We start from the raw sequence: 14,147 nt of genomic DNA, 5'->3' as shown, positions 1-14,147 counted from the left end.
CTGAGACCCAGTCTCTCTTTTTCTCACTGCATGAAAAGAATTTAAACGTCTTTCTCTCCCAATAAAGTTTAAAGTCTTTACCTGCAGGATCTGTGACTGAAATGTTTCCATCATGAAAAATACCTAGTCTCAGTTGATGCTTAGTCATTTATTTCCTTATGTTTCCAAAAGCATTTATCAAACATCTTCCAGTTGCCTGGCACTAAGATGTGTTTCACAAACTCAAGAAATGTTCTTGTCTGCTACTATTGATCTATAAAATCCAGATTCAATAAAGCTGTTAAAATAAAACCATTCCAAAAAAATAAACTAAAAATTAAAATAAAAAAAAAATGGGACTCCTCTTTATTCCAAGTCCCTTGCCTAAAAACCAATCAAATCAATTACTCTGTAATGCTTGAAGCTGATTCATAATGAAAAAGATCAAAAGGTACCTTTCCACACACATACAAACAGAATTAATATCTCCTTTGCCCAGGAATTAAAAAAAAACAAACAAAAAAGGCAGAACAGATACTAAAATTAATGCTCATGAAGGAAAGAGATATCATCATCTCACTCAGGTAAAAATCTTAGGAATCATTCAGAATTCTTTTTTCTCATAACTAATATACAATCTACCAGAAAGTCCTGCATTGTATTTTTTTTCCTGAATACATCCCAGATTATACCAGTTCTCAACACACAAAAATATTCCACTCTGGTCCAGATTTGATCTCATCTTGTCTGCCCTGAGCGTTTACTACAGCAACTTGCTAATTGGTGTCCCTAACACCATTCTCCACAGGAGATATATGATATTCCTTTCATTCATTAATACATTCAATATTTTTAATGCATATATATAATTTTTATGTATTGAACATCTAGCATTAGCAATACTGTTGAGGCTTTCTATTATTCTCTAACCTCTCCTCCTTGCCTCTCACCAAATACCCCCGTTCCTGATGGTAACAACATACTACTCAATTGTTTTGTCTTACCATACACATATCACAAATTGGATACATAGCTATATTTGTTTATTTCATCTTTCTTTTTCAGCTTTTAGGGATTGCTTTTAATTTTTGAATAAAAAAATCAACCTATAAAATAATTTCTAACCAGAGAAGTCTAGCTGACATCTCTGTCCAATCTATTCACTTCCACTTCGTATAGGTAGCTATATATATATATATATATATATATATATATATATATATATATATATATATCTTGTATTTTAACTATTCATTCAAATTTATTGAGATTGTGTTTATAAAAATATTTGCAATGTTTTGGGTACATTTGAAAGAAGATATAATTTTTATTATGATGGTTTACAGTTTGATATGTACTTATATTATCTACTTTACTGGTTATATTTTAGGTCTTTTTATTCTTGCTATTTTTGTCCTTTTGATCTGTCTTGAATTAGGAAAGGTATATTAAAATATTCTCTTTTCATGTATATACTTCAATGTCTATAGTTCAATGCATCTTCTGTACAGTCTGCTTTGTGAACATTATTATTGGATGTACAAATATTAATGACTGTTACTTTTTGCCTTTAGGCAAAACAGAAAAGACTGTTACTTTTTGCCTTATAAAGATATAAACAGGACAAATATTATCCCCCATTCCACATATACAATGACTAGTTCCCAGCAATGTTTGATGGCTTATCCATATTCACACAGCTATTAAATGTTCTCACCTAATCTATATTCACACAACCATTACATGTTCTCTCTAATCAAAGGTGGCTTCTCCTTTGCATCTGCTGAAAAACAGAATTTTATTCAGGGCTAACTGAGCATATATTCACTCCTCTGCTGACTTTCTGCCGTCTTGAACAGAGAAGTTATCAGTGAATACTTTGTTCAATTACTCTCGGATTGTTGCAAGAATTTCTTATTGTTGCTCGTACAAAAGTAAAAGTAAAGTCACTGAAATAATTATGAACAGAAAAGGTACTTAAACATTGTAATGAAACTGCTCGTATTGTTGAAGATCTATAACTAATAGGAGAAACATATCAAAAGAAGAAATAAATGTATCAATAAGTAAACAAGCCAGATAAATGTGTCTGTGAGTGTGTGTGTGTGTGTATCCCAAGATTTACACAGTAAGAACTTTTACTCCCAGCTGAGATGTAAATAATTTGTATGAGAAATAAATAAATCCTGATTGAAAGTCCCTGGACCTTGGTTGTTCTAGAAATTGCCATCATAAGACTCTCCCTCACCCATTTGCCCTAGGGATTTTCCAACAGATAATTTTCTCTCTTTTTTAAAAAAATATTTTGAAGTTTATTTATTTTGAGAGAGAAAGAAGGAAGGCACAAGCAGGGGAGGGGCAGAGAGGGAGGGAGAGAGAGAGAATCCCAAGCAGAATCCACACTGTCAGCAGAGTCCGACGCGGAGCTCAAACTCAAGAACGTGAGATCATGACCTGAGCCCAAGTCAGATGCTTAACCGGCTGAGACACCCAAGCACCTCCAAGAGATAATTTTCTATTCCAATAATCATAAAATTGAAATTTATTAAAGACATTCATCAATAGGCTTTTGGTCCCACTCCCACCTTGGAGTGACACTCAAGAAGACTCCAGGTGAGGAGAGAGAGGAAGAGAAGAAGTAACAAATTCTGAAGGACTTATCATAAAGGGGATGGTGCAAGGGCAGGTTGAGAAAATACCATTATTTTTCACACTTACTCTTCCTTCTTGGGACTTGGCAACTGAAGGCATGAATGAATTCATAATGATCCAAAATATAGACTTAACATGCACCTTTTATTCATCTTTTAATCAAGGCCTTATCTTTTTATGGGGTGGATAGAAGGTGTGGGAATGTATAGCAGAATTCTGCTTGGTGAGCCCATCTGAGCAACAGCCTTGAATTCTTACTACACTCGGTCATAGGAGGTAACTTTACAGTATACTCTCATTTCACCATAGTGATTTCTCTCTGGCATAGTAAATATGGAAAAAGTAATGGAGATCTTACATCCAACGCTATGGTCTTATTGCAACTGGACTCCTTGAAATTAATAATCCTTATGTCAAGAAACTGTCTTATTATAGAATGAGATTTCATTCTCCTGTGTGGTAATAACTGTCACCTCTATTGATATGTCTTTTGCTGACTCACGGATGCCAGAGGGCTAAACCTCACTTCACCACTGCTAATAAGGACTCTTCCACAGGCCATCCCATCTCTTTTCAACCAACTTTAATCTGGATTAATCAGACTTTGAGCTCAGATCACTTGTGTTTTTCATCCATTACTACTACAATCCATCTATATAAGGACTTTTCTTTTTTTTTTTTTTTAGTGGTTTAAAATGACACATTTACTATTTCACAATCTCTGTGGGTCAAGCACCTTGGCACAGAAACAAAAGCAGCACAAACTCATATGTAAAAATAAATCTTACTAATCAGTTCAGTAAATATAAATTCACTAAATGCTGCAGTTAAATGACAGAGTATAAATGAATAATAAAGAAGGTAACTCTTTCAATTTGTTGTTTATAATTGAGCCACTTAAAAAGCCTGAGGCAAAAAAAAACCACCCAGAATGAATATAACAGTAAAGGATTGGATTATATATATATGCATTGATATGAACTAATATTAAAAAATATTATTTTGAGTAAAAAAATCATTTATAAATACATACAGGATCATTACAGTTTATAAAGCCTAAAAAGTTTGAAAAGTATACCATATATTATTCAGAGATATTCATAATCAATAAAAGGAATCAGTAAATGAATAAAGACAAGAGTACTGCATCAAAACTAGAATTTCACTGAATTGTTTTTAAAATGATCAATTGAAGAATTACAGTGCTAAATCACAGAAGACAGGAGTGCAAAAATATGTTCAAAAGAAATAAGAAACTTTCACAGTTTTCACCGAGCAAGGGAGTGAAACTCCATCCAGCAAACACAAGCCATTGTAAAGTTGTATGTCTCTATAGAGCACAGTTGATTCATCAGTTTTATCATAGTAAAACACTCTAGTCTCTTGTTATGATTAGAAGTCTACAAAGCAAAATTCTTTTTTGTTCTTGTTGTTTATTTTGAGAGAGAGTGTGTGCACACCCGCGAGCGGGAAACGGACAGAGAGAGAGGGAGAGAGAGAATCCCAAGCAGACTCTGTGCTGTCAACACAGAGCCTAACACAGGGGTCAGGCTCAATCCCATGAGCCAGGAGATCATGACCTGAGCTGGAATCAAGAGCGGGAGGCTCAACCGACTGAGCCAACCAGAAGCCCCCACAAAATTCTAACCTAACATTAACAAGAGGCCATTTGAACACTGCCATGTAATCATACCTGAACTAGTTAATGACATGTCATTTGGTTGTTTTTGATTGTTTGTATGATAAAACTCAGTTATTTGAATAGTAACCCATGGGACTTGAGTCATAGTCCTTCCAGATATAAATCATAACCCTATAGAGACATAACTATAGGCCTTTTCAAGTGGGCCAGCTCAAGCCTTTTGCAATGGCTCCAAGAAAAGAAAACAAACAAACAAAAATTTTAGAAAGGTTCTAAGTTAATCAAAATTGATCAATATTTTTTAGTTCCTGAATCATCAAATGAATATAGAGTTAGAGAAGTAATTTAATTTGGTTGGCTTCTGTGGTTAATAAATTGGGTAATTTCAAGAGACAAACCAAAAAACAGACCCTTAAATACAAAGAACAAACTGATGGTTGCCAGAGGGTAGGTGTGTAGGGGGATGGTTGACATAGGTAAAAGAATTAACAGTACAGGTATCATGATGAGCACTGAGTAATGTAAAGAATTACTGGGTCACTATATTGTACACCTGAAGCCAAATCACATTGTATGTTAACTATGCTGGAATTAAAATTAAAATATATAAATAAAAGAAATTGAGTAATTTCTTCAAATAATCAATGTAGTTTAGCTAGATATGTAAATATTCATCCTACTTTGTAAGAAAATATAGCTTTCTCTCCATCCATAGAAATGGCAAAAGAAAACAAAGTAGAATTTAACAGACTTGGCCCTATCAAATCCAAGGTCCCACTTCTCAAATATTCTTAACACAGAAGACCCCAAAAACATTTAGGAAAGTATAGCAATAATACAGTCATGAAATCACAGTCAGGACCACCTGAACTAAGACAGTCTGGAGAAATAAAGAGAAAAGGGTGATTTTCAGAGTTATTTATAAATTAGAAATGATAGAACTTGGTGCTTGATTTATTATAGCTTAAGGAGATAATTTAGTGGCATAAAGATTATTTTATTTATGATATATATGAATTATGAGCAGACAACTAGCATTGTCTAGATCCTACTCACTATCCTGAAGAGAGACAGTAAGCAGCCACTGTCTTCTCTGAGTTCTGCACCAGTAATACATGAGGAGGTATGACTGAAGAGTCCTTACTGTTAGGTTCCCTTATATATCACACACACTTCTTGTTTCCCCAGCAGACTTAACAATCATGTGTCAGACAGGAGTGTGTTTCTTCCTCTTGAGGGAAAAGCAGAGTGGATGAGGTAAATGCTGCTTCTACATTTGTGAGGCCACAGGCACATTAGCTATCATTGCTCTTTCAGGTAGTCCAACACCATCAGGTGGAGTGTTGGGGAGGGCAGAGTATTTTCATATCTCTCATTGTATTTCTTTCTCTGCATGTGCAAAAGACGAAAACTATTCTACTCCCATTTTTGAACTATTCTCAGCGTATTTGCTAGCTCCTGTACAAGAAAAGAAACATGGTAACATTGTAGGGAGTGATACAGGACATGAATTTGGGCATACATTTACTGGTGACCAGGGTCCTTGTGTCCTAAGAGGGCCAAGTTTAAACTCCATATCCTTTCTTGCACTACTTAACATGAATGGGAAGGTAAAAAGTCATTGAACCTTCTGGGAAGGTTAGCCATTTCTTCTCTTCATTTCCTACGTCCATGCGGCAAGTATACAGGTCCCGGCCCACAGGAGTGGATTGTTCATTCTGGTCCATGTGGTTGTTGGGTAGTAGACTTAAGGGCTCACTAGATAACTCAGGCCGTTCTCTACTTTTATGCAGACATGCTTTCACATGTTTGTCCCAAGGTGTGAGATAACCCAGCCAACCCACATTGGCCTTCAAACTAATATATGAACGTTATGCTTGCTAAAGGACATTAAATATTAGGAAGTGGTACAGCATGAGGTAAGAGAGATAGCCTTAAGACTAGTCTTAAGGTTAAAGATTAGAGTCTGAGCTTATTTCAACTATGACTGACCTCAGACTAGCCCCTTAATCTATATGACTTTCATATAAGAACAATAATAATAGCTAGTCATAATAATTCTCCCACATATCCTTTATCAGGACAAATGTCACAAGTCTATAGAGCCTTCTAAACTAAATCTCAAATCTTGACTTTTTTTCTCATCCATCTCATTCAAAAGACAAGTTACCAGACCCTATAAATTCTACGGAAACGTCCAGTAATGACTAAAGAATTAAGCAATTAAAAACTAATAACATTTGAATCCCAGTAAATGGAAAATATAACAATATAAAATTTTCTTACCACATTCTGACAGTGGATTGAAAACATTCACGCCAAATTGATTTGAATAAAGAAAAAGCAACAGGGATGTAGTAGAGAGAACTTGAAAGGGTAAATTAGTCCCATTCCTCTGGATAGTCATAAGCATGTATGAAATCATCATGAGATACCTCACACCAGAATAAAGAATAATTTGACTGAAAAGCCAAGGATGAAAAAAATTGTCAAAAGTAAAGAGAAGAAAAAATTTTTTTAATTTTTTTAATGTGTACTTATTCTTGAGGGAGTGAGAGAGAAACAGAGAGATAGACAGACAAAGCATGAGCGGGGGAGGGGCAGAGCAAGAGAGGGACACAGAATCTGAAGCAGGCTCCAGGCTCTGAGCTGTCAGCACAGAGCCTGATGCGGGGCTCAAACTCACCAGCTGTGAGATCATGACCTGAACTGAAGTCAGATGCCCAACTGACTGAGCCCCAAGTCTGGTGCCCCAAGAAAAGAAAATTTTCATAGTCTATCTATAATAGAAAGGGTGAAATTTGGGGTAAATAAAGAAACAAAATGGGAAATATGGAAATATTTGACTGATAAAATGTATAAATAATGTTGAGCAATAAATAAACAAACATGTTAGTGCTGCCATTAAAGAAGCAAATGGGGAAAATTAGCAACACATATACCAAGGGTAACAATATTGTTCATATAAAAAGAAATAAACATTGACAAGAAAACACAACATTGAGTTAATTTCTTTTTTTTTTAACGTTTCTTTTTGAGACAGAGAGAGACAGAGCATGAATGGGGGAGGGTCAGAGAGAGGGAGACACAGAATCTGAAACAGGCTCCAGGCTCTGAGCTGTCAGCACAGAGCCCCGATGCGGGGCTCCAACTCACGGACCGCGAGATCACGACGTTAGCCGAAGTTGGCCGCTTAACCGACTGAGCCACCCAGGCGCCCCAAGTAATTTCAACCTGGAATCCCTCAGAAAAATAAGGATCTGTCCTTGCATTTGGCATATTGGCTCAAACACTTGGTTTTTACAGAGATTTTCTTAAACTATTGTTTTTTTAGGACCAGCTAATATTATGTAACAGTGGTCACTATATCTCAAATGAGCAATAATGTTAAACTCATTTTAATAGAAAAATACTGAGAGAGTGTGTAAACTTCCACTTTTCTGAGGATTTGAAGTAAAGAATGCACAGATGGGCCTGCATGTACTTTACATGCAGGTTCTAGGTTCCGCTCCCAAGAAGAAAACAAGAATGGTAGAGATAGATTGTTAAGTTATCCTGAGGCCCAGAACATATGAATTTTTTTCTCTTACAGAAAGTTTGGAAATAAAGGAGATTCACAGTATTCAATATGGTTGCCAAAAAACAAAAAATAAAAAGTCCCATGGTATTTCATTGTGTGTAGAGATAATAGAGTGAGCTGTGCTGAGGAGAACCCTAGGGACTATCCCATGTGCGTCACTTCTCAGAGCCTCATATTTCAAGAATCCTTTCATAATAAGATTCATTTCAGTGTCGGTGCTCGAAAGTAAGTGTTTAAGTCATCTGAGAATACAGCCAGAGGTTGGAATGGAAGCCACTGAAAAGTCCACTTCATCATATCTAGCTGTTAAGAGAGAGGGCTGAGAAATCACTAGGATCCAATACCCAAATCTGGATCTGTAACTTGGATTTCTAGATTTCGTTCTTTTGTATTCCTATGTGAGGTACCCTCCCATGTAGCTCCCCTTCTCCAGAACAAACTCATCCCATGTCTCCAGGTAAGAAGAAAGAAAATACTGAAGGAATAAAGTCTCCCCAGAACCAGAAATCTTGTGTCTATCCTGGGAAAAGGGTCATATTCTTATTTTTAGAACCCACAGTCTATTTGTGAGAGCAGATTTTTCTTTTTCTCTCTTCTCTAGAATCCTTAGTCTTACAAATTTTGCTACTGGACTTTTTTAACGGATTAGCTTGTGTGCTGACAGGTGCAAAGAACCAAAAGATCCTCTGTCTCTCAAACTAGCTTACCCCTTTTCGATTCCCAGAATCTTCCTGTATTCTGACCTTTTATCCTTGTTATTATAGATGTTCTTTTCCTCTTTCAGTTTTCTGACACTCTTTGGGTGATACTGGACTCACAGGACACTGCCGAGGATGCACAACAGAGCTTCTCACAATGTGCTGTCCATTGTTTAGGAGGTGAGAAGGAGCCAGAGCTAAGTGAGTGCTAATGTTGGGTGTGTGGGCACTCCCTGCCCCAGTACCCTACTACTCAGGTTGCTACCACATTGCATATATCTTCTCAGAGGCGAAGAATGAGAAAGAGAATATGATTGCATATTGAGGATCTATTCCCCTGGAAGAACTACCACTTATGTACTCGCACCAGTAGTCCAGGTGATCATCCTTTGTGTTTATCCTTCTGATTGGTCACAGAATATCCCCATTCCAAGCTGGACCACATAGCTGGATCAATATCAGCTGTGCCTTCTGAATCTCATACTATGCTTTACATAGGATGATTAGCACTTAGGAGTTATTGAGTGGATGTGTGTGTGTGTGACAGAGACTATGTGTTGAGGAAGAGTTTGTTCAGTCCTGGATGCATTCAGTTATTTATTCACCCATTCAGTCTGTGAATAGTTCTTGAAAATTTACTATATGCCAGGTGATGCAGACATATGGATTGAGATAGGATTTCTACCCTGAACAAACTTATAGCCCAGTCAGAAGACAGAATTGTAAACAAACAATCATATATAAGTTAATAGCAACCTTTTCAAAGCACATTATTATGTACATATATCAAAACTCACCAGATTGTACACATGAAATATTCGTAGTTCATTGAATGCAAATTTACCATGATGAAGTAGTGAAAAACTGCACTTATCAATAATTGTTGGAAAATTAGTTTGGCTACTAGGTTAGAGACTTTATCAGTGATCTTCCTATGTATTTCAACTTATCTAAAGAAAAGATATTTCTCATTTAATTTTGCCAATTCCTCAAATCATTCCCTGACTCTGCCTTCCTGGTCCCTTAAAGACCAATGGACTCTATTGTAGGCTCAGACTGGACCCATTTCATTTCCATCTGAATGGAAATTCATGAATAGAAACCTCACTGTCAACTCATGTTCCTGAAATTAAGTCCTACTTGGCAGCTCATGAGCCAGTGGTCAAGGCACAATTGCTCTGACCATAGTTTTCCTATACTGCCCGCTAGAGGTAGGGTCTTACATGTGAAGACAAACCTTTCTAGTCTGTAGGCTCTGATATCTGTCTATCTCAAGATGGCCCTGCCAGGTGGGCTGACTTTCTGTTCTGACATCTTCATTCTAAAGGCCAATTCTAAGACTATTACTTCCACCCTTCTCAGGGATAGATGTCTCCAACCCTGAGTGCCAGCCATTTACCCATGCCCCCAGCTAACTTCCCTAACTCTTTATAATTTCCTTCTCTATTAGCTTATATCCAGCCATGTTATTCCTTGCTTGTTTCTGATGTACAATAATGTATAGAGTGAATAGTATTTCCTGCCTGGCTGCAAAGCATTGGACCAGTACCTGATTTCCTACTGATGTACCTAACCCATTGATTGGATACTCTGAAACAAACTGCAGCATGAATGAGCTCAAATACTGTCACACTAGAAAAGATACTGAAACTGTGCAGACAGCTATTGTGGTGGCACTTGGTCTCCACAAAGGGCTGTTCCTGCTTCCATAGGGTGTGGTGCTACTTAAGTCTGGCCTTGTCTCCAACATCTTGGCTCTGTAACAATGAGGGCCTATCATGCCTTAATCTTCAACACTGCCATCAAGGCTTGATTCTCTGATCCAGTGAAGAATTTAGAAAAGGACTAAATGTGTGGATTATAACATGATCTAAATGGTTTCTTAAACTTCCCTTCCTTCTTGGAAGGATGATAAATGATCCCTTAGAAACACAAAGGAAAAGATAATTATTGGTTCTGCTCCTTGATGAAATGAAAGTCAAAATCTGCTGATTGAAAAGTAAACTAGATAAAAGAAAAACCTGGGCTTTCTACTAAAGGCAGAACTCTTCATATTTTTTTAAAATCCATATAATATGTGAGCATCTTTTTTCAAATAGCTTCCGTAAGAATTAAGGATGGAAATTTTGGAAAATCAAGTGTCTTAAATGCTTCCGAGATATGTTTTCAGTAAAACATATTTGTGCTTACAATGATATCTTCACTTTCAGGATTTGGTTTTCCACCATAGTCAACTTTTGATTCCTTTATTTGTGCTGATGTGTGGACAGAAATAAACACCAATGGGCACAGAAAACCAAACCTATCTGACTGAATTCATCTTGCTAGGCCTTTCTTCAGATTGGCAGACCCAAATCCTGCTGTTTGTAGTGTTTCTCATCATCTACCTGCTAACTCTGTGTGGGAATTTTCTCATCATAGTGCTAATTCATATTGACTCTCGACTTCATACACCAATGTACTTCTTCCTTAAAAACCTGTCGTTTACAGATCTCTGTTTCTCTACAACAGTCATCCCCCAGATGCTATTCCATTTGCTGGTAATGAGAAAGACCATTTCCTTTGCTGGGTGTTCAATTCAGATGATTTTTTTCCTAGTAGCTGGGTGTACAGAAAGTTCCCTCCTAGCAGTGATGTCCTATGACCGCTATGTGGCTGTCTGTAAGCCCCTTCATTACTCCACCCTCATGACCCAGAGGGTGTGTGTACAGCTGGTCATAGGGTCCTGGGCCAGTGGAGCCATTGTGTCTTTAGTAGACACAATATTTACTTTATGTCTCTCATACCATGGACAGAATATAATTAATCATTATTTTTGTGAACCTCCTGCACTCTTGAAGTTGGCTTCAGAAGAAACCTACAAAGCTGAGATGGCCATCTTGGCAATGGGCATAGTAATTCTCCTTGGTCCTGTCTCCCTCATCCTTTTCTCCTACTGGAATATTACCTCCACTGTGATTCGGATACAGTCAGGTGAGGGGAGACTTAAGGCCTTTTCTACCTGTGGTTCTCATCTCATTGTTGTGGTCTTCTTCTACGGCTCAACTATATTTACCTACATGCGTCCAAATTCCAAGAAGATAAATGAAGGGGATAAGGTGATTTCTGTGTTCTACTCAGTCATAACATCCATGATGAACCCATTCATTTACAGCCTGAGAAACAAGGAGGTAAAGGAGGCATTTAGGAAAGCATTTGGAAGATAGAGCCTCTCAGAGGCAATGATCTTTATATTGATACACATCTATGAGAATGAAGACATTCCAAAGTGGTTCAACATTTTTAACAGCTTTCTCTGTGAACTGTTTCTAAGCTGATGCAGAACTAAGGGTCATACATGTATCCTTGTATATCTAGGATGTTTTCAAGTTTGTCAACTGCATCTTGCTCAACCTTATTCTCTGTGGTTACAGCTTGCTTGCCTCATTACAGCTTTTTGCTATTATATTATATATTATAATATAAATTACATTTATATATTATATACATTTATATATATATATATACATTTATATACATTTTATAAATACATTATATATATAATTTATACAATTTATACATACATTTATATACATATATATGTGTATACACACACACACACACACACACACACACACACACACACACATATATGAGGATCTTCATTTACACTGCATTACTGGTTCACTAATACATTTTCACCCAGACATAGTACCTTTCGGTTCTAAACTCCGTGGCTGCTTGTCAGCTTCATCCCATGCTAACATCATCTACAGCCATCCACAAACCTTGGAATACTACCTGATGTCATTATGCTAGACTCTACAATTTCTTGTGAGAAAATATCAATGATTTTTTTTAACCTTAAAGTTCTGATATGGAAATTTTGTTTTTGTTTTGCTGTATGGTCCCAAAATACTGCTATCATCAATTCAACTACACATGGGGGAGCTATTGGCCTAGACAATAATTTGTGGGATCTCATATTCAGCAAACACCTTCCATATATCACACACTTTCCCTCCAAGGACAATTGCTGGGTTGAGGGAATTAGAATTAAAAGGCAACCTTCCTGCATCAATATACCACACCAATATATCACAATATACCACAAATGACACCAATATACCACAGCTGTTGCCTCTTCAAACATGCTCTCCCCATTTCTGCAGGCTTGATGGTGCCAGTACCCATTAAGTTCTCATTTTGGGGAAATAGCAAAGAAAGGCTGATATATGAGAAGCAATTCCAGAAGATATACATTGTTCTGTGGGATTAAATGGTCCCTAAGCTTTTTTTTTTTTTTTTAAACAACTGCTGTAACCTCTTTATAGCAGAAGCACCACTGGTGATACTTATAGTCACTCACTGATGTTCAGCATGCACACTGCCCCTCCTTTGGAAGAAAATCTACCCTCAGCTGAAGGTTTAACTTCAGGTATTAAGTGGAATTGACCCAACACTCCATTGGCATGTAGAAACACTACCAATTCTCATCCCTGATTGCAGGGCCTGTGAGTCATGACAACATAGCTGGAGACTACATTCTGCCTGTTCATAGTTCTGCCTATTTCTCCTCCATGATTGTCTATTTCTCCAGGCAGAAGTCCCATGACAAAAACATATTCCATTACTTTGTACTTCATTTGCCAGACTTACAAATATCCCCTGACTTGTCCCACCTTATCCTCCATGCAGCTGTTTCTAGGGATTCTTGTCATACAGAGAAGAGTGCTGCTAACCATAGACAAATCCTCCTTTCACACAGTGGGGAGAATATGGGAAATTTTATCTTTTACCAGGAGAAATTTCAACTTGGAGTTCTGCTCTCGCTTCATGACTATGAACAAAGCAATTATGGGTGAAGTATGGCATGAGCCAGAGAAAATAAGTCCCTAATGAAAATCAAGCTTGCCACATTGAGGTCTGGCTGCTCCAGCTTCAATGTCCATGGCCTATCCTGAGAATCCAATGCTATTCATTCTGTGCCATGATGTCCTTGCTGAATTGAATGACTTGTGTACAGAATGATTCTGCATGGGAGAACAGATGTGTGCAATAATAGATTCACTATGCATGTGTGAGGTACATTTTCAAATTATGTGTAACTAGCATGATCTTACACAAGGAAACCAAAACTGGTCTTGCACTATAGATGCTTTGAGAAGCTATGTTATAAATAATAGCATTTTCCTTTTTTAAAATTAAAATATAGATAACATACAATATTATATTAATTTCAGGTGCACAGCATAGTGATTTAATATTTATATATATTACATAATGCTCACCACAGTAAATGGAGATATCATCTGTCATCTGACAAAGTTATTACAATATTGTTGACTATATTCCCTATGCTGTACTTTACATCTCATGATTTATTTATTTCATAATCGAATGTATCTCTTAATCCCTTTGATATATTTCACCCATCCCCTTGCCTCCCTCCCATCTGGCAATCACCAGTTTGTTCTCTGTATTTATGAGTCTGTTTATGTCTTATTTTGTTTACTTGTTTTGTTTCTTTTTTGTTTGTTTCTTAAATTCCACATATATGTGAAATCATATGGTATTTGTCTGTCTCTAACTTATTTTACTTAGCATAATATCCTCT

General features: G+C 36.8%; 1 protein-coding gene across 1 annotated transcript; it reads left to right on the top strand.

Moving 5' to 3' along the window:
• The first annotated feature begins 10,833 nt into the window (after positions 1-10,833).
• Positions 10,834-11,757, top strand: LOC122201410 (olfactory receptor 2D3-like). The gene has a single exon (XM_042907273.1). The coding sequence runs from the start codon at positions 10,834-10,836 to the stop codon at positions 11,755-11,757; it is 924 nt and encodes a 307-aa protein (XP_042763207.1).
• The last annotated feature ends 2,390 nt before the right edge of the window (positions 11,758-14,147 follow it).

The sequence above is a fragment of the Panthera leo genome, chromosome D1, assembly GCF_018350215.1.
Source record: "Panthera leo isolate Ple1 chromosome D1, P.leo_Ple1_pat1.1, whole genome shotgun sequence".
NCBI lineage: Eukaryota > Metazoa > Chordata > Mammalia > Carnivora > Felidae > Panthera > Panthera leo.
The sequence above is the reverse complement of the archived record's forward strand: the minus strand, read 5'-3'. Positions and strand labels throughout refer to the sequence as shown.